Source organism: Oryctolagus cuniculus, chromosome 7, assembly GCF_051225735.1.
Source record: "Oryctolagus cuniculus isolate XC-2025 breed Fujian yellow rabbit chromosome 7, ASM5122573v1, whole genome shotgun sequence".
Classification (NCBI taxonomy): Eukaryota; Metazoa; Chordata; class Mammalia; order Lagomorpha; family Leporidae; genus Oryctolagus; species Oryctolagus cuniculus.
This window is the reverse complement of record NC_142873.1, coordinates 72,439,896-72,461,517: the sequence shown is the minus strand read 5'-3', so window position 1 is coordinate 72,461,517 and position 21,622 is coordinate 72,439,896. Positions and strand designations below refer to the sequence as shown.

The window sequence follows — 21,622 nt, the reverse complement described above, 5'->3', positions numbered from 1 at the left end:
TTTTCCTACTATCTATCTTTAATTATATGTTTTTGTGCATCTATGTATGGATATGGCAAACTGTCTTTCTGATTAACTATTATAAACCAAGTTCCTCTGTTCTACTTCTAATTAATTTTACTACATCTTAGTACATAGAATATACTTATATAAACTGAAATATGCATTACAAATACAAATGTATAAACATCTGGGTAGATGTATCTTATGTTATCAATCTTTTCTTTGTCATTCACTTATCATCATTTATTCTTTTAATTATTCCATGGAGTTTAAATGAGTGCAAAGTACTGTGCTTATATATTAAAGACTACATCACTGTCAGGACAGACCTGACAGAAGAAGCCGTCTGCATTTGTGGGACTTTCACTCTGGGGGTACAGGAGGGATGATGACATTAAACAACTGTGTGCATAGTTTTCAATGTTATGAAGGAGAATACAGAATATTATGAACATTGGATATCACTTCTAATTTGGAGGTTCAGAGATGGCTTCCATGGAAATGTTTCAGTTTTATAAATATTTATATTCATGGACACCAAAAATTATGGAGATAAATGCACTAACACATCTGTGCATTTGTACATAGAAATCTCCTACTTAGGAATACTAAACAATGATCCAAATATAAATAATTATGACTATCAAGGAAACCATATTCCTGACAATTACTCTGTTTATGGGGTATTACGCAGCATTCCCAGGTTAGCATATGTGAGTGAGGTGACTGCTGTAAAGACAGATTTCTTTGTTTGGGAGATGACAGTGGTGCATTCCCTTAGTAAATGTCGAAATAAGAGCTAAGGGACCTGGCAAAGGAGTTTGCTCCCAATCCTAATAATAAAGGTACATGTATAAATAACAGTCAGTGTGAAGACAGGGCCAAGTTACTTTCTTGATTGACTAAACTGACTATCAGGATTCATTTCTGTTTAGGATCTGTTTCCTTTAGAGGTTAGGGTAACCATTTGCATTTGACCGAAGATGGGTGTTTGTTGAATGCATGCCCTTTCAAGTACAGATCATATGAGTTCATAAGCACTAGACTTCAAGTTCTCAAGCTTTTATGATGGCACATGAAAAATTCGCCACCGTTTACTATATTGCTTCCATGAAAAATTGTATTTTGGACTAGAAGCTCAATTTGTGCTCCAGTTGAACTTTATGGAACACGTGCTCTTTCTGTTCTTAGAACACAAGCGTTTCTAAGGTGGAGATCTATTATTTAACCCAGTTCTTTCTGTACTGTGGAAACTTTTGTGTACTAAGCACTGAATTTAGCATTAGGTGTCAGAATGATTCTAGTGCGTGCTATAGGGAAACTGGTCACAATTTCAACCCAGCTGTTAATAGCTGCCTTCCTTGTCATATTCGTATATATGTATCTCTTTTAACCCTTCAGCAGTAGAACAAAGTCTTACAACAGGAAGAAACAGCATATTCTCCTTAAGACTTGAGGATTGTTTTCTTCTGATTTATTGCAGTATGTTAGTGAATTCTTTAAAGTCAGTGACAGTGTGATGAGGACAAAATTAACCAATTATTTCACTTAATTTGGTATCTTCCTGCTGAAATTTGTCCCAGATTCTTTTATGTTTACTCAAAGTGTTAGATATTTTTGAGAACATATATAGCCCAATCTGATTTTAACTGATCATTTTTGAGTACATTCAGTGTTAGTTACAGCAGTTTACTTCTTGGAAATTAGTTGTGAACTTGTACCTAGGTGCCTGGCACAATGAGGCACCCAACAAGCATTTCCTAAATGAGTTTCTCTAAACCATGTTTTGTGTGTATTTGTATGTGTATGTATGCCCTCAGGGGTATATTTGCATATATATATATATATATATATATATACACACACACACACATATCGACCACTACATGTGTACAGGTGTACTGTTAATCAGTGTTTTCTACAAGATTTAGTTTTCCTATTTTGCCACTTCCGTATCTTGCAACATTTTGCATAGTAGTTAAGATTTTGTAGTGTTTTGTGAACATTTAGTTTCTTAGAACTCTTTTTCTCATTTACCCCCACTTTTTCCCACAAGAAAGAGAATGTTTCACTGAGACATATTGTCTGATGTTCTGAACATTCATTTTTAAAAGAATGCCTTTTGAAAAGTATAGCTTCCCAGTGTTATTTATGACAGTTAAGACTGAATCTTATGTGCTGCTGAATTTTACAATTGTGTTCATGTCTGTGTGTGGGTGATTGATATTTCTGGTGAATGTGTGGTATTCTATCCTTACACCTCCAGGAAAATCTCAACCTAAATATTACTGTATGTAATTTTTAACATGTAGAAATTCGGTGAAGTAAGGATTGGTGTGAATGACCATTTTCATATGGGAAATGAATATGTATTAGACAACTCATATTTTGTTGTTGGCTTTGGATTCAGAATTCTTGTGGAAGTGAAGTTGATATTGTACCAATGTTCTTGTCATATGCGCTGGCATAGAGTTTTGGTTTGTTGAGAACAGATATTTTAATGTATTTGCTTAATTTTTAGTAGTTTAGGCATCTAACTCAAAATAAAATGTCTTGAAATGACGGGAAGATTTTCTTTTAACATCAAATATTCATTAATTACATTTTTAAACAGTGGTAAAATCACAGTAAAATGTTAGAATTTTCATTTTCATATACCAAAAGCAAATTTTAGCAAAGTAATTCATTTGAGCATATTCCAAGAAAACATTTTTCTCAGTTTTATTCAGGTTGTTTTCCAAATTATAAAAATAGAACTTTCCTCAAATTCTGAATTCTGATCATCTTGAGACAAGAAATGTACTTGAAACCTAAATTCAGAACAGTTTCTTGTTAGCGAGAAAGTCATGCCAAAGATAATAGTAGTTAAAATTTTGTGGAAGGCAGATGGTTGTTGTAAGACAGATTTTTCAGTTTGGATTTTAAATTTAATCATGATGTTTGCTTGCTTTCTGGAAATACCGGAAAGTTTGCTTTGTTTCATCTGCTACATGAATAGATAACTTAAAGAAAAAAATCACGCTGACAAACACTGAATAATTAAGATTTGTTAATTTTTCTTATTTCAGAATGTCTAAAATAACTTTAGGCAAATGTCTACTGTCTTATATTGCATGTGCTGTTATTTTCTGCGATGATCTTAAGACGTCTCGTGGGGAATTTGACTCCAGTGAATTTGAAGTTAGGAGACGTTATCAAGATTTCCTTTGGTTAAAGGGAAAACTTGAAGAAGCACACCCCACTCTCATTATTCCAGTAAGTATGCAAGATTTTTTCATAGAAGGGCTACTGTTTCTTCTTGAGAGTCTTTTGGGATGCCTAACACATAATTTCACACCATTAAGTTCATTGTAATTCACTTATCTTAGGAAAATTTTATTTCTAAACTTTCAACTTTATGTCCAGACTTTTTTTTTTTTTTTTAAATTGTGAAAAATTAAGATCTGGGGTCTGGCATTGTAGTATAGTAGGTGAAGCCACCGCTTGTGATGCCGGCATCCCATATGGGTGCCAATTCATGTCCCGGTTGCTCTGTTTCTGATCCAGTTCCCCACTAATGGCCTGGAAAAAACAATGGAAGATGGCCCAAGTGCGTGGGCCCCTGTGTCCCATGTGGGAGACCTGGAAGACGCTCCTGGCTTCTGGCTTCAGCCTGCTCCTGCCTTTGCGACTATCTGGGGAGTGAACCAGTGGATGGAAGACCCCACTCTCTCTTTCCCTCTTTCTCTGTAACTCTGATTTTCAAGTAAATAAATAAATGAATCATTTAATAACATTAGCATTTGTATTTTGGATTCTAGCATTGTGAATTTTTAAAAATTATTTTTATTACAATTATTCAGATTTTCAACTTGTGTTCCAAAAAGCTAAAGTGTAGAATTCATTAGAATCCTGTGCCACATCATGAATCATATCAGATACTTTTTATTTTCCTTAGCCATTACCTGAAAAGTTTATAGTGAAAGGAATGGTGGAGCGCTTTAATGATGACTTCATTGAGACACGAAGGAAAGCCTTACATAAATTTTTGAACCGAATTGCTGATCACCCAACTTTAACATTTAATGAGGACTTCAAAGTTTTTCTCACTGCACAAGCATGGGTAAACAATTTTTATTTATATTCATATAATCCTTTAACATCCATATGTATAGTACATTGTGTGCTTCTTGTTTGCTTTTGCAAATCAGGTGATAGTATCCTTGAATAGAGAAAAATTTTTTTAATACTGGAGAGATATCCTTTAAATATTCCCCATGCTCAAATCTACATGCAAATATTATAGAAATCTTAATCTTCCTTTCATGCATATGTTTCCTTGGGTGCTGATTTTTATATTTCAATGTCAGCATGCTCTCCACATACATAGCCAATAGTGAACATATATGAATATGATTCTTATCTGATACTATTCTGAGTATGAGTCAAGACTTTACCAGTTAAGGTGAAAGTCTTTGTTAATTGGATAGATGATGGATGAATTGATAGACTGAAGGTACAATCTCATTTTCTTTCAGTTTCCCAGGGCAGGTTGGGGGTAGGGGTGACAGCGGGGGTGGGGTGAGTGCATCTAGTTTCTAACACAGAAACCTTACATTACTGGCCAGTGTTGAGTTTGATATCTCTCAGTTGCTGCCAAGGTGGTAGAAGCTAGAAAGTGGCTCATCACAGTCTTGACAGGTGGTACTACTGTTGTAAGCCTCTTGTGACTTTAGTGAAATAAATTTGTGGATTGACTTCAGAACCTCAGAAGCTGTTAGAAACATTCTCAGCAGTCAACAGTTGCAGTAACAGCCTGCCAGTTGTGATTTGTGCTTCCTCTAGTAATGTTTACTCTGTCAAATGACACTGTAGCCCTTCTGGTTGCTGTTTTGTTTGGTCAAGAATGGCTTCTGTTATTTGCATACAAAAATCATCCTAACAAGTTTACCTTATTTCTATTATTTTCTGTAAGACCTTTAGGAAGGAAACCCTGGAGGCAGAGAGATAATATATTCCTCAGTATTTGGGTGAATAGTAAAAAATAATATTTTTAATTGTGAGTTAGGGAATCCACACTATTGTTTGTGGATTTTTTCATGTGTGCTACCAACTTTTATTTGCTTGCAACAGTTTCAGCAGTTGCTACAACACTATCAGAATCCCTTGTCCTCTTTTTTTGTTGTTCCTTTTTAGTATGCCATACTTCTGAAGGGATACTTTAGTATAGTGTATCCCAATATAGCCTTTCTCTTACGTTGATTTTTTAAAATTGTTGAACTTTTATTATACAAAATTTCAAGCACCAACAAACACAGAAGGATAATGTTATTAACCCTCACATATCACCATTCAATTTGGTAATTATCCACAGTTTTGCCAGTCATGTGTCAATTTCATGTCTTTTTTATTATCAATTTTAAATTTACAAAACAAAAATTATGAGGCAGTGCTACAATGAGTTCCTATATAAACCCCTCATCCCACATCCCCTATTAACCCCTTTGTCACCATATATGCAACATACCCTGGTTTTCTAAACCCAAAGTCCTTTTATCCCTCCCACCTTTCCCAGCCTCTAGTAATCAGCATTCAGTGCTCAGATTGAAGGTTTTTTTTTTTTTTTCTGTGTAGACTATGGTCTATACCTTTTATTAACATTAACTTATCATATAGCATTAAACATCACATGATGTATTATCTGTGGTTCACAGATGAGGAAAATAGTCATTTGTCCAAGGTTACACTGCTAGGGCAGAGCCAAGATTTGAACCCAGGAAATGCAGCTTCAAAGTCCAAACCCTTTCCCTCCCCTCCCTTCCCCTCCCCTCCTTTCCCTTCCTTTCCTCCTTCCCTTTCCTTTTCTTTGCTTTTCTTTCTTTTTTGGTAAAGGTTCAGCTTTTGCATACAAACTGTCCATATATGTGGATGACAAACATAATCCAAAAAACAAATACAAACTAATGAGAGAATTCAGCAAGATTACTGGAGTAGAGATCAATATTTGCAATTAAATCTGTAGATGTCCCTCCTAGGTTAATTAAGAAATAAGTAATTGTGTATCTTATTAAAAATCTTTCTCTTTTGCTTTGGAGGCAAAACCAATTAGTGCTTAACTGTGAATCGTGGACTCAGCCTCCCAGGATGGCCACTGCTGCCCTGCCACGTAATTGCTCTTGGATCTTCAGCAAGTTACCTAACTGTCCTGTGCCACCATTTTCTTTTGTAAAAGGAGGGTTATAATAGAACTTACCTCTAAGGTTTATTGCAAATTCTGTATATGTAAATATGAGTATTGTGCCTACCACATGTTAAACTCTCAATAAATGTTAGCTGTTATTCAACCTAGTGAATTAATGATGTTTTCCAAATTTTTTTAAGGAAGTTATGGGGCCTTGAGAAATCTTCCCTCAATCATTTTCCCATTAAATTTCTGCCATAAAATATAGATGTACTATCATTTCACCCTTGTCTTCTCTAGTATTTCGTGAACATTGTACCCCCTGTGAAATTCTGTTCATCTAAAGATTCATGCTTGGAGGAAACACTGTAGAGCTGTTTTACAGGAGTACTTTGAAAGGGAGTAATCATATCCAGGGACCCGAGGTGCAGAAAAGAGACTTTTCCCACATAAGACTCATCTGCTTCAAACCAAGACTTAAAAATGATGGACATGAAAGTTTCCTGCTGTTCATCTTATTCTGCTAGTTAGGTTTATTTTTTTCTAAATGGAGTCTTCAGATATTGTTGCTTGCTTCACCACAAGTATTTCTGTTTTTATTTCTAGGAACTGTCTTCTCACAAGAAGCAAGGGCCTGGATTGCTCAGCAGGATGGGGCAGACGGTCAGAGCAGTGGCGTCCTCCATGAGAGGAGTTAGAAACCGCCCCGAGGAGTTCATGGAAATGAATAACTTCATTGAAACGTTTAGCCAGAAAATAAACTTAGTAGATAAAATATCTCAAAGAATTTACAAGGAAGAAAGGGGTATGTGGAATCACTGGAATGGATCTCAAAGTCGTCCAGGTTCTCCTGGATCTTCACGTTGGCTAATGTGGTCTGGCACTATCCAGTTAGATTTTTACCTCAAAGACATGGTTTATACTCAGACGTGTTGTGAAAATTCCTGATTCCTAAATGATTTTGAGCGTAGTCCAGGCCAATTCCCAACAGCTTTTATTCACCGTTAACCATTGCAGTTCCCATTAGATAATGGTGAAGTTCCCATAGATAATGGTAAAGGAAGTAAGTTCTAAACTTAGTATTTTGGATGTAGTTGTATGAAGTTGGTGTAAAATATTCAACATGGATCGTGCCTTAAAATCAAAGAAATGATGTTTTAAAAGGTAGTAACTTTTTTTTTGGCCGGCGCCGTGGCTCACTAGGCTAATCCTCCGCCTAGCGGCGCCGGCACACCGGTTTCTAGTCCCGGTTGGAGCGCCGGATTCTGTCCCGGTTGCCCCTCTTCCAGGCCAGCTCTCTGCTGTGGCCAGGGAGTGCAGTGGAGGATGGCCCAGGTGCTTGGGCCCTGCACCCCATGGGAGACCAGGAAAAGCACCTGGCTCCTGGCTCCTGCCATCGGATCAGCACGGTGCGCCGGCCGCAGCGCACCAACCGCGGCGGCCATTGGAGGGTGAACCAACGGCAAAGGAAGACCTTTCTCTCTGTCTCTCTCTCTCACTGTCCACTCTGCCTGTCAAAAAATAAAAAAAAAAAAAAAGGTAGTAACTTTTTTTTAATGGAGGCTAAAACTCTGTATTATGTCTGGCCAACCATGACAGAGAGATTTGTATATTGAAAAATATGTGTCTTTTTCTGTTCTCTGTCATCATTTCCTTTTCTTTTTTAGTTTATATATATATATATATATGTGTGTGTGTATATATATATACATATATATTTAGTTTATAAATTAGAACTCATACTATGATGGTTTTTCTCTAATTTCATTATTTCTTTTTTGACTTTGTAATTGCATTTACCTTTTAAATTGCATTAAAATTATAAAGTAGGTCTGGCCTTGTGGTGAAGCAGATAAAGCCACCTTTTGCAACACTGGCATACCATCATACCATATTGGTGTGCTGGTTAAAGTCCTGGTTGCTCTACTCTTTTTTTTAAAATTAATTTATGTATTTGAAGGTCAGAGTTACACAGAGACAGAGACACAGACACAGAGATCTTCCGTCTACTGGTTCATCCCCAAATGGCTGCAATGGCTGGATCTAGGCCAATCTGAAGCCAGGAGCCAGGACAGGAGCCAGGAGCTTCTTCCAGGTAGCAGAGGCCAAAGCACTTGGACCATCATTTGCTGCTTTCCCAGGTGCTTTGGCAGGGAGCTGGATCAGAAGTGGAGCATCCAGGTATCAAACCAGTGCCTGTAAGGGATTCCAGGTCTCAGGCAGTGGCTTAACTTGCTCGACCACAGTGGGAACCCCTGCTCTACTTCTGATCCAGCTTACTGCTAATGTACCCTGAGAGGCAGCAGAAAACAGCCCAAGTCTTGGGTTCATGCCACTTATCTCACGTGGGAGACCCAGATGGAGTTTCTGTCTCCTGTTCTCAGCCTGGCCCAGACCTGGTAGCCATCTGGAGAGTGAACCAGTGGATGGAGGATCTTTCTCTCTCTCTCTCCCTGTCTTCCTTTGTTGCTCTACCTTCCAAATAAATAAATAAACAAATCTTGCAAAAAATATATATGTTACTAAGTAAGCAAATATATTTTCTAATATAAATTAATGTTGGAAAAGATCTACTTAAAAACACAAGTTCCTATTGATGGTTTATTTGTTAATTGTCCATGTTTACCACTAAACATCAGGAATAAGCAAGTGGAAAATTTGTTTTATTTCTGGTATTCAGATGATGCCAAACATATAATAGGTGCTAATTAAAATTTATTCAATGATTGAAAAAATAAGTGAATGAACATAATGGTGGCAGGAAAATTTGCTTTAGCAAAATTGATTGTATATTAAATGAGAAATGAAAAATCGTTTTAACTGAATGTAGTTTGACCTTCTTTTCTCTTCTTTTTTGTTTACTTGACACTTGATGAAATAAATATGGTATCAAGTTATAGTTTAATAATTTGTTTAAACAGCCTTGATTTTCTTTTCCATTCACACTTACCATTCTTTTAAATCACAAGAAGTTAATTCTTCTTTTGAAAGCTTTATTTATCTGTTTATTTGAAAGGCAGAATGATAGAGATCCTTATCTGCTGGGTCACTCTTCAAATGCCTGCAAGAGTTCGGGCTGGGTCAGACTGAAGCCAGGAGCTGGGAACTCTTTCCCTGTCACTCACATGTCATTCACTGTCTTCCCAGGTGCATTAGCAGGAAGGTGCGTGAATTGGAAACAAAGTGCTGGGACTCAAGCCCAAGTACTCTGATGTGGGATTCAGACCTCCAAGTGGCAGCTTAACCACTGTGCCACAGCGCTCACCCTGAGAAACTCATTCTTTTAAAAAAAATTTTTAAAAAGATGTATTCTTATTTATTTGAGAGGCAGAGTCACAGAGAGAGAGGGAGAGACAGAGAGAGAGAGATAAATCTTCCATGTGCTGGTTCACTCACCAAATGGCTGCAATGACCAGGGTTGTGCCAGGCAGAAGCCAGGAACAACTTCTGGGTCTCCCACATGGGAAACAGTGGCCACACACTTTGGCCATCTTCCTCTGATTTCCCAGGTGCATTAGCAGGGAGGTGGATCGGAAGTGCGGAAGACAGGTCTTGAATCAGTGCCTGTGTGGGTTACCAGCATCGCAGGTGATGGTTTAACCTACTACACAATGCTGGCTCCAAGGAGCTAAATCTTTTGACTAGGTTCTGTAATTCCAGTTGTTAAGTAGATTCTAAATGTGTATATGGGATAGCAATTTAAAGAAGCCCATGAAAGCTTTTAACACTTAAAGATAGTATAGGATGGGGCCGGCGCAATAGGTTAATCCTCCGCCTGCGGTGCCGGCATCTCATATTGGCACCGGGTTCTAGTCTCGGTTGCTCCTCTTCGAGTCCAGCTCTCTGCTGTGGCCCAGGAGGACAGGGGAGAATGGCCCAATTGCTTGGGCCTCTGCACCCACATGGGAGACCAGGAAGAGGCTTGGCTCCTGGCTCCTGGCTCCTGGTGTCGGATCAGCGTAGCTCTGGCCGTAGTGGCCATTTGGGGAGTGAACCAATGGAAGGAAGACCTTTCTCTCTGTCTCTCTCTCTCACTGTCTATAACTCTACCTGTCAAATAAAAAAAAAAGTTAAAAAAAAAAGATAGTATAGGATATCAAAATGAGTTATATTTGCTGTTGTAAGTAAATATTGGTTGATTGACTTTTCTTGAAAGACAGAGAGAGAGAGACCATTACCATGCTTGTCCATTGCCCAAATATTCACAATAGCAGGGACAGGCTAGGTGGAAGCCAGGAACTGGGAAATCAGTCTGAGTTTCCCATTGTGCTTGGCAAGGGCTCAAGTGCTTGAGTCATAATCTGCTGCCTCCAAGGGTGCACATTAGCAGGAAGTTCAAACTGGGAATCAAGCTGAGACTTAAGCCAAGGCACCGTGGTACAAGATGCAGGCATCTCAAGGAACTTCCTAATTTGTGTGCCAAACACCCTCCCAGAAAATAGAATTTTCAAATTTATTTATATATTTACTTACTTATTTAAAAGGCAGAATAACTGAAATATGGACCAAGCCAAAGCCAGGTGGGTGGCTGGAACCCAAGTACCTGGACCATCATCTGCTGCTTTCCAGGTGTGTTAGTAGAAAGCTGAATTGGAAGCAGAGCAGGACCTGATCCTAGGCAATCCGGTATAGGATACAGATTTCCCAAGCAGTAGCTTAATCCATGATGTCATGACATCTGTCTAGGGAATAGTTTTAAAATCATTGATAGACTAATGTTTGCGAATTGCTCAGAGAGAAAACTATATTTTGATAGACATAAATTTGACCTCACATTATCTAGAAATAAATGCCACTAGTCAAACTTGATAAATATAGGTCTTTAGGTTGTGAAGTATGCTTATTAGAATTCCATTCAAAATAATGGGACACTTTATTTTGTTGCTTTTGGAGTCTATGTAGGGTGATTCATTGATAGAGATCGTGAAGAATTTAATGAAATAGCTAGTTTTATTTTCTGACTTTTTTCATAGTCTATATTTTTCCTTTGGTTTTACATTATTTTGTGTCTCCTGGTTTCTTTCAGCAGAATTGCACTGTCCACATGTGCTGGAGATGAAATGAGGAGTTAAGGTGGAACCTGTCCTGAACTTCATAGTCTAGTTGGGAAGGATATGCATTAACAGAAAATTATCATACAGCATATGAGATGTTTTCATCCAAATGTGATTTGAGTGTCTCTAAGCCTAGTTTAGAATTTTAGGGATTCTCTGTTTTGTAAAAATAAATAAATACCACAATGAAATCTGCCCAAACTATCCATGATAGTATGAATAATTTTCTTTTTCAAAAAATACTAGTTTCATATGGTCATTATTTCATGAAAAAGGCCTAGACTCTGGAGGGAGGAATTAGGAAGGGTCATTCAACCTAAAATTTCATCAGGTAACAACTAACATTTCCATTGCTTTAAAATTTTATTTTAAAAAACTTTTCAGCTGTTTGAGCATGCTGAGAACTTTTTAAAGTTTTAATGACTTAATTTAGAGCAATATGACAGATTTCACAAATTCTAGTGAGTAGTAAGATGTTTAAATATAGATAATGATATATATGGATATTGGACAAAATTGCTCACCGCTTATAAATTCTTTACCCTGAAATGCTATATATCTCTAAAAGTTGATAGTGTGAATGTAAAAATGTAAAAATATTCACGTTTTAAAATGAATTCCAAATTTTTGAGTACGTGACTTATCAAGCATTGAATACTTTGGTTACTTATTCATTCATTCTTTCATTGATATGAAAATATTTATTCAATACATTATATATCAACCTTTGAGATACAAAAATAATAAGACTCAGTCCTTGTTTTAAGGAGCATATGGCCTAGGAGTATGTGAGTTTTGCGAGCAATTACTATAGAATGGGATAATGCTTTAATAAAGGTGTAAAGTTCAATAGGCTCACTGAGTAAAGACCAAGAATCTTTTGAGGGGCTGGCACTGTGGCACAGTGGCTTAATCTTCCACCTATGGGACTGGCATCCCATATGGGCGCTGGTTCTAGCCCCGGCTGCTCCTTTTCCAATCCAGCTCTCTGCTGTGGCCTGGGAAAGCAGTGGAAGATGGCTCAAGCGCTTGAGTCCCTGCACCCAAGTGGGAGATCTGGAAGAGGCTCCTGGCTCCTGACTTTGGATCTGCCCAGCTCTGGCCATTACACCATTTGGGGAGTGAACCAACGAATTGAAGACCTTTTTCTCTGTCTCTCCCTCTCACTCTCTGTGGCTGTACCTCTCAAATAAATAAATAAAATATTTTAAAAAAAGAATCTTTTGAAACAACATTGGGGAGGTTTATTTGAACTGATATCTAAAGGATTAGAAGTGGATTGTTGGGTGATGGAAGTGCTACAGGGTCAGAGGGATACATGCAAATGTTTGAGTGAGGAAAAATCATGAGTTATTCATGAATGAATAGTTATTTTGGCTTAAGTCAAAATATATTTAGCAGAGAATCTCATAAGTTTGACCTAGAGAGGCAGGTAGAAGACTGATCATAAAAGACTTTCTAATTAATAAGAAGCTACAGTGTTTAAACATTGTGACAAAAATGGAAAGATTGAGACTAGTTAGAAGTAGTGCAAATTAGAGATGCTGATGGCAGTAGAAGTCAAAATAGGTAGGCAAGTAGTCCATAGACGATGAATAGAGATCTAGAAATATTAGACTTGATTGATTGGCTGAGTGCAACTATTAGTCTAGAATGACCCCATCCCCAATGTTTTTCTTGGATTTCTGTATAGTGACATATGCAATAAGAAGAGAGGGATAAAGAAGCAAAGTTTTGTTTAGGGCATATTGCCTATGAGACACCCAGGTATGATTATGTGGTAGGCAGAGAAGTCCATGACTGATATGGTTATCATTTGTCTTCCAAGTACAGAAAAGGGATGCTGTTATTGACAGTAGTCATTCATTTGAAGGTTGATCTGGGCAGACTGGAATGGTCAATCACTAGGATAAAAGATGATCTCATTTTCTTAGGTTCACATGTAAGAATATGTGCATAGTGAGAGAAACAAGGTCATTTGTTACTGTCCATGCCATTGGGATTCTGAAAACCTTTCCAAATTGAAGGACTTAAGCCATTATTTTGTTTTAGAGTATTTTGATGAAATGAAAGAATATGGCCCCATTCATGTTCTGTGGTCAGCGTCAGAAGAGGATTTGGTTGACACTCTAAAAAGTGTGGCCAGCTGCATCGACCAATGCTGTAAGGCCACTGAAAAACGCATGTCTGGACTCTCAGAGGCCCTGCTTCCTGCAGTACATGAGTACGTGCTCTATAGTGAAATCTTAATGGTAAGAACACTCATAATTATCATTTTACTTGAGTCTCTTCCCTGCTTATAAGTGCTCCACACGCAATTTCTGATTCTGTTTCCGCATTATTGTCTTCTTGTTCTAACAAGATGCTTTGCATATAGATGCTCAATAAATATTTGTTCATGGTGAGAGTGAATACATCAATTAGAGAAGACAATCAAAATAGAATTGCTCAATAGCAGCACCAAGGGTTTGTTAAAGTATATACAGATTTGAAGCATCCTCAATCAGGATTTACCTAGGAATATGGTTAGCTTTTCTAATCTTTAAAATTCTATTTATTTTTTTAATCATCTTAAAAAATTTCTTTTTCATAAAGGACTTGCTTTCTTCTTTTTAGTTACATTTGATTTAGCAATATATTTAGTACCATTCTGTGAAAAGAACTTGTGTAGGATTTTGATGTTTTTTCTGCTTTGTGGTTGCTTCTGAACAGAAATACTTCAAATGTTTTTTCTTTCACTGTTTGAAAAGGCTTTTATTCCTTTTATATGAAAACTTTGCATTTACCTCCTTAGTTCAAGTTAATGTTTCCAGGTATTTGGGGTTTAGTACTAATATCTGTAACTTGTTGTTTTTCTTCCAGTATTATCCTGGGCAAGCAGTACTTTGCACAGCCAAATTAGCACCCTTATGTCTCTGGTGTTTTAGGGTGACAGTAAAGGAAGGAACGAGCTTGCATTCACATACAGCCCTTATCCTTTCAGTAACTGGAGGCATGTCTGGTTTCTGTTGTCCTGAGCCCTTGATTTCTAGGTTTTTTTTTTTTTTTTTTTTTAACTTTTCTTGGTAAGGAAAGCTGTGTGAGCCTTGATGCCTAAGATCGATCTCTGTCTCTGTCTCTCGCATTAGGCATATGTAGGTTTCCTTTGACAGAGTCATTAAATATCACAAGGACATTTCAGGCTTCTGCTTTAACTTGACTTTATTGGAGCCTCCTATGATAAACCCTAATTGCTTCTGCAAGGCTTCTAACGTTTCACTGCACAAGAGTTGGCTTCTCTCCATCAGTTTTCTTGGCTACATCCCATGGTTTTATTCATTATTGATCACCCTCTTCTGTGGTTTTCAAAAAGAACTGGTTTATACATTGTCTTTCCTTATTTATTATATTAATTATTTCTTCTATATGATGTCAAGATCAAAGTTATGCAATTTCAATCTTGTTGTTAAACCTATGGAAAGCTATCATAGCGATCAGGAAGAATAATTGTATAGATATTCATTTGATCTAATTAGTTTTTGACTTCTAGGATATAAGCAATGGTTTTTATATTGTAGTTCTTGTGTTTTGTATTAGCTTTGTTTTCTTCAATCTGAGCTAAAATATGAAAAGTAATACCTCGATAAGAATGATTAAATCTGTGATTTTCATTGGTTGTTTTCTGAAGCAACCTCTTACTCAAAAAATACATATATGCATATGAACCTTAGTGCTTCAAATTTATGGAAATAAACCTTCAGTAAATGGGACAAAATTCTAGGATTAGTTATTTGGATTAGGGAAAGAAAGGGATTTCTTGATATTAGGGCCCCCAAATTTTGAAGTAAATATAAAATAATTTGTGATAATTAGTTGACTTTCTATTGAGTTCTCTGAAACTAGGAGTAATGTAATCTCTTTTCAATGTTTTAAGAATGATTTTACCAGATGCAAAACTAGCGTGGGTAGTTTTCAGGATCCTTTTCATGCTTTTTTTTTTTTAAAAAAGATTTATTTATTTATTTGAAAGTCAGAGTTACACACAGAGAGAAGGAGAGGCACGGAGAAAGAGAGAGAGAGAAAGAGAGAGAGGTCTTTTCATCCAATGGTTCACTCTCTAGTTGGCCATAATGGCCAGAGCTGAGCCGATATGAAGCCAGGAGCCGAGGGCTTCTTCCGGGTCTCCCACACGGGTGCAGAGGCCTAAGGACTTGGGCCATCTTTTACTTGTTTCCCAGGCCACAGCAGAGAGCTCAATCAGAAGTGGAGCTGCCGAGATTTGAATCGGCGCCCTTATGGGATACAGGCACTGCTGGCCCGCAGTATGCCACAGTGCCTGGCCCTGCTTTTTTTTTTTTAATATATTTTTTCATATTACCAATGTTACTTCAATTTCATTATGATCAATGAGGATTTTTTTTAGGTTTATTAATTTATTTTCAAAGTCAGAGTTCTAGAGAAAGAAGGACACACACACACACACACACACACACACACACATCTTCTATCTGCTGTTTCACTCCTCAGATGGCTGAAACAGCCAGCACTGCAGCACTGGGCCAGGCCGAAGCCAGCAGCTTGGAGCCTCTTCTGGGTTTCCCACATGGATGACAGGGGCCCAAGCACCTGGGCCGTCTTCTGCTGCTTTTCTGGGGCACATTAGCAGAAAATTGGATGGAAGTGGTGCAGCTGAGACATGAACCAGCACCCATATAGGATGTCAGTGCTATAGGCTTCACCTACTCTGCCACAAAGCTGGCCAAGGATCCTTTTTATGTTAATACGTTCTCACTCAAATGCTATGGGATCATTCCATGTGGCCTGCCGGTAGCTGATTATGGTCAGTTCATCCCTTGTTCTCTGAAGCATCCAGGAGACGACCTCTTTAAGGCTCTTCTCTTCTATGTCTTGCTCTTCCTCTCTTGCAGATTCGGTTGTTTGTTTACCCAGAGTCAGTTTTATTTTTTCTTTTGCATTCATTGGAATTTCCTTATTTAATTAATATTGTGAAAACCGGTAAGAGAAGAGCACAAAGAAAATGGGCCTTTTTGTCTGTGAAACCTAACTTGTTGGTCTCAAGAAATAAGAGTAACCCATGGAAATATATGGTAAAAGATTGGGAAAAACTTAAAGATGTGGATGGATTCTTCCTTCGGATTGTTTCTTGAGGGTGTTTTCAGTTTAAGAACACTGAAATACGAAACTGATTTTTGAAAAAGCAAGACGGAGTTCCTGTCAGTCAGCGAAGAGGCTAGGGTGTCTCATCAGAAGCGTGGCTCCCTGATGAATAATTACACATATTTTGCTGAGGGAAAACGCTCCGCTGTGAGTGTGCACATCAGTTTGCTGATGCCCCACTGTAATTGCCTGTTGCGTTACGTGCCTCTTTGGAGACAGAGGAGAGGCTCCCACTTATAGTAGGTATGTCCAGGTGAGTGGCCCCTTTGGCTCCCCCTGTAGCTCGTGCACAGTTTCCTGGCTTTCAGTGTTCTCTCTGACTTTTGTGTTGAAGTGTTTTGTTCTGTTTGAAGAAGACTCCATCAAATGTACAGATATATTGCTTAAACTAAAAATTGTGCATTGGGAAAACTCATAAAAGATTTATGAAAAAACTTCTCTTAAATATGTGCTCTTAATTTAGCTTTTAGAAATTAAAAACAGAACTATTGAAATGCGTTATATTTCTAAATGACTGGTTGGGAGCAGAAACTATTGATACTTGGGATTGTATATTTCTGTTAGATGAAAGATTACTAAAACTAAGTGGCCTATTTTATTCTTTTGTTTTAATATGAAGGGTGTTATGAAAAGAAGAGACCAAATACAAGCAGAACTGGACTCCAAAGTTGAGGCTTTGGCCTATAAAAAGGCAGATACTGATCTGGTAAGTGATTAAGTTTCTTGATATAATCATATAGAATTCATTCAAAAACTTTATGTAGCGCTTCATTAAATGATCGTTTCTAAGAAAATGATTGTTTCTAAGCAATCAGTAAGTGATAATAAAATTTCTTCCAAAAATCTTAAACCAGAACAATAGGTGTCTACAAACTTAGCAGTGATGTGTTTGTGCCTTCCTGACATATATTGTCTCATGTTGGAAGGCAAGTATGAGCTTACTAACAAGGACACCATGTGCTACAAGAAGATATGAAAAATACCCAGCATTGTTCTGGATTAGTAAGTACTCAGTAAATAGAGATATTTTTTGCTAGTTTTATATAAAATGTAGAATTTTTATACAAAACAAGTTAATTGTCCTATACACTTTTTTTCTGGTTATTGTAAAAATCTTCACAGAAGAATTATCCTTGTTTCTAACTTTAATCTCTTCCTTAAAATAGTTTGTTATGGAACTTTTTTTTAAAAATTTATTTATTTACTTGAAAGTCAGAGTTATACAGAGACAGAAGAAAAAGCAGAGAGAGAGAGAGAGGGAGAGAGAGGTCTTCCATCTGCTGGTTCACTCCCCAGTTGGCTGCAACAGCTGAAGTGGCGCCGATCCAAAGCCAGGAGCCAGGAGCTTCTTCCGGGTCTCCCACACGGGTGCAGGGGCCCAAGGATTTGGGCCATCTTCCACTGCTTTCCCAGGCCACAGCAGAGAGCTGGATCGGAAGTGGAGAAGCCAGGAGTTGAACTGGTGCCCATATGGGATGTCCTGCACTGCAGGTGGTGGCTTTACCCCACTATACCACAATGCTGGCCCCTGGAAATTTTCAAACATTAAAACAGGTATTATTATCTATTGAGCTGTTAGATGCCCATCAATGGGCTTTAATTCTCAACATCATGTGTAACTTGTTTCATTTATCTCTTTTCCTATTTTTTTTTGTTTTGCTGAAGTATTCTAAAGCAAATTCCAGACATATTATTTTGCCACCGTATTTTGGTGTTTCTCTTTCATTGTCCTTGCATATTTTCAAACTAATATTATCATCAGGATTATGATTCTCATTTTGAAATTAAGGAAGAGACTTGAGTGTGGAATAATTTGCCCAGGTCTGTACAGTTGTTGAAACACAGAAGTGGAATTGGAGATCTCTTGCCTACCTAAGACCATGCTGCCTCTCAGAGAGCAAGAGCAGGAGGGGGAAAATGGGCTATTCTTTAGTTGCTTTCTGTTGAGAGCTCTGTGAAAGATACGTTCTCTTTTTTATGTTTTTTTAATTTATTTTAAGTTATGCAAGTTTCACGTATTTCGTATATACAGATTTAGGAGCATAGTGACAGTCCCTGCTGGCCTGCCTCCTGCCCATGCTCCCACCCTTCCTCCTCCTCCTCCCTCTCACATTCCCACTCTTAATTTTAGCAAAGATCTGTTTTCAGTTTACTTAATGATCATATAGTCAACCTACACTAAGTAAAATAGTTCAACAAATAGTATGGAGAGGAAAAAAAATTGTTCCTCTGTGGAAGAGACAAGGGCTGTAAACAATCATCAAATCTCAAAATGTCCATTTCACACCAATACATTACATTTCAGGTACTCTATTAGTTACCTTGGATCAGGGAAAACAGATGATATGTGTCTTTTTGGGACTGACTTATTTCAGTAAGTATAATGGTTTCCAGTTGCATCCATCTTATTGCAAAAGACAGGATTTCTTTTTCATTTCTCTCTCTCTCTCTGTCTCTCTCTCTCTTTTTATAGCTGAGTAATACTCCTTGGTGTGTATCTACCATAATTTCTTTATCCAGTCAACAGCTGGTTGTCATCTGGGTTGATTCCATATATTAGCTATTGTGAATTGTGCTGCAATGAACATTCTTAATTTCTCTTACAAGGATTTAGATGAGTACTGAGTGTAGTATTGGGTACACTTATAGCAGGTGAGTAGGGAGACCTCCAGACCCCGCTGTAACTCTGTGTTATAGCTATTCCTACCTTCAATTAGCCAGGGACTCCGCATCCCAATTCCCTGCTTTAATTTTCTCCATTGCTTTCATCACTTTATTACAGTACCTGTGATTTCTAATTAATGTTCTTTGTATTTTCTTCTCCACAATCTAAATACCTTAAGGGTTGGGCTTTTTCATTTGTTCACTATAGACTTCCCAGCACCCTGAATGCTACTGGCACATAGTAGTCACTCAATACATATTTAGCAAAAGAAATGAAGGGTGGGAAGGAAGGGGAGGGGTCAGGAGGAAAAATGTGGTGACTGTTTTGATTCATGGAAGCTATAAAAGGCTTTGAAGCAAGAACTCTCTTCAAAATCATATGTTGCGGCTGGCACCGCGGCTCAATAGGCTAATCAGGCACACCAGGTTCTAGTCCCTGTCGGGGCACCGGATTCTGTCCCGGTTGCCCCTCTTCCAGGCCAGCTCTCTGCTGTGGCCAGGGAGTGCAGTGGAGGATGGCCCAAGTGCTTGGGCCCTGCACCCCATGGGAGACCAGGAGAAGCACCTGGATCCTGCCTTCGGATCAGCGCAGCGCGCTGGCTGCAGCAGCCATTGGAGGGTGAACCAACGGCAAAGGAAGACCTTTCTCTCTCTCTCTCTCTCTCTCACTGTCCACTCTGCCTGTCAAAAAAAAAAAAATCTTATGTTGTGCAAAAAAGTGAGATGTCACTGAAAAGTGACTGTGACTTACTCTCACGTTTCTTGATTACATATGTTTTTCACACTGAAATGCTGGAATCATGGTGGAATAGAAGTGGGAGCAGGTGGGCAGTTGTGGACATGGTAGGAGAAAGGCATTTGTGAGAATGAGTAACACAGAGTATAACTATTAAAACTACTGCACGTGGGGAAATAATTGCTACTTACATTTCAAGAGGAGGAGAAAAGAAAGACTCCAAGGTTAATGTTTTCCATTTGTCTACCAGGAAACACACACACACATTCATTTTTTACAGAGTCTACTCAAAGAAACATAAAAGGTTGGGCACATGTACAGAAATTGCATGTTTTGATGTTTAGAAATTGTTTTATATTTGTTAAATAATTTTAAAGACATTAAAATTAGTGGTTAGACAAAATCTGCTCAGTGAAATATTAGAAAAAGTAGAGCATTTTAATGTTTCATGAGAATAACAACAAATACTTAGAAAGCAAGGAACTTCATAATGGCCTATGTTCATATTTTAACATGAAAGGAAGATTAGTTGAGATATTTCAACCAGAAAAGCACAAGGAAAATATAGCTTGGGTCCAAATATGGTGAAAATTTTCCAACTCAACTGAAAACAAAATAAAATAAAAAAAAAGTCATTTTTCATTTGGCTTACAAATATTTTGACTTTCGGCCTTAAAAGTTTCCTTGCTGTTTCATTATAACTCAACGATCAATCCATATGATTTAATTTTGTACATGTGTCATTTCCATGACATTTAATACCCATATAGCTGTTACTTTGTAAGATTGGGAAAATTTGAAGTTTTATTTGCATTGTATTCTTTAAGATACTTTTAATTAAGATTTGAAACAGATATATTTAACAGAGGTGTTATACTTAATTTTCATTACCTATCAAAACAGATCTTCCCTGAAATTTATAGGAACTGGTTTAATGACTTGTGAATGTTACCATTTACAATTTCAAATGGTTCATTTGTTTATATACCTTCTCTTCTGTTTTGATGGTTATCTTTGGAAAAAACCTTCCAGAGTTACTCTGAAAATGAACCTGCTGTGATTGGTCACAGAACAACTGAAGGGAAGTTGCTTAGAAATTTGCAGGATGGGGTCACCATGGAAACGCGCCCTTGTGGGGTCCTTCTAAGGAGCAGTCCTTTGCAGTCACCATGGTGACACTGGCAGAGAACTGAATAGAGCAATTTGCCTGGTTGTTTACCCTGGCAACTCAGACAGGGCCACTTTGGAGATACCCTTGGAAGCCTATGGGGGCTTCCTTCAGAGGCGTCATCAAAGTCACCTTTGGGTGGGATGCTGTGTGCAAACCCAGCAAAGCAGCTCATAATGAAAAGGTCAGTAAAATGAAGTTGTGCTAAGGGCAAGGAGGGGGCGGGGCATTATTATAATTGAGTAGAAAGGTAGCTGTGATGTAACATTCCAGAAATCATGATCAGTATATCAGGTTAACTTTATGTAGACTCTGGCATGAAAATACAAAGTTAAAGTCTTTTTACCTTGCCTACAATTCTGTAAATGAGCAATGATGATATTATGATTACTTTTTCTTATCACACAAATATGCCCACAAAAGCTATGTGTTTTTCTACAAACTAAAGTAAAATTTGATAGTGAGTGCCTTGATTTATTGCCTGGGTAGCTGTAAAGTGGCTGCTTCTTAGCGTTTGTGGTTTGTAGTTTGTAGTTCTCATCTGACCACAATAAAATTAATGGTGTCAAAAATGACCTAAACTTACCAAAGACATTCAGTATACTCATTGCAAGGTCAATTCAGCTGTTCACATAGAGTCATTTGGGCTTTTTTTTTCTCTCCTTTTCTTTTCTCTTCTT

General features: G+C 37.7%; 1 protein-coding gene across 2 annotated transcripts in view; it reads left to right on the top strand.

Moving 5' to 3' along the window:
* Positions 1-21,622, top strand: part of SNX7 (sorting nexin 7) — a 101,903-nt gene that overhangs the window by 29,965 nt on the left and 50,316 nt on the right. Inside the window, exons 3-7 of one of the 2 annotated variants that reach the window (XM_002715843.6) lie at positions 3,148-3,258; positions 3,941-4,105; positions 6,770-6,968; positions 13,270-13,469; positions 16,994-17,080. In XM_002715843.6, coding sequence (XP_002715889.4) covers positions 3,148-3,258; positions 3,941-4,105; positions 6,770-6,968; positions 13,270-13,469; positions 16,994-17,080 — 762 coding nt within the window. Of the gene's footprint in view, positions 1-3,071; positions 3,259-3,940; positions 4,106-6,769; positions 6,969-13,269; positions 13,470-16,993; positions 17,081-21,622 lie in introns of both variants that reach the window. The other variant, XM_070077999.2, reaches the window with a different exon arrangement.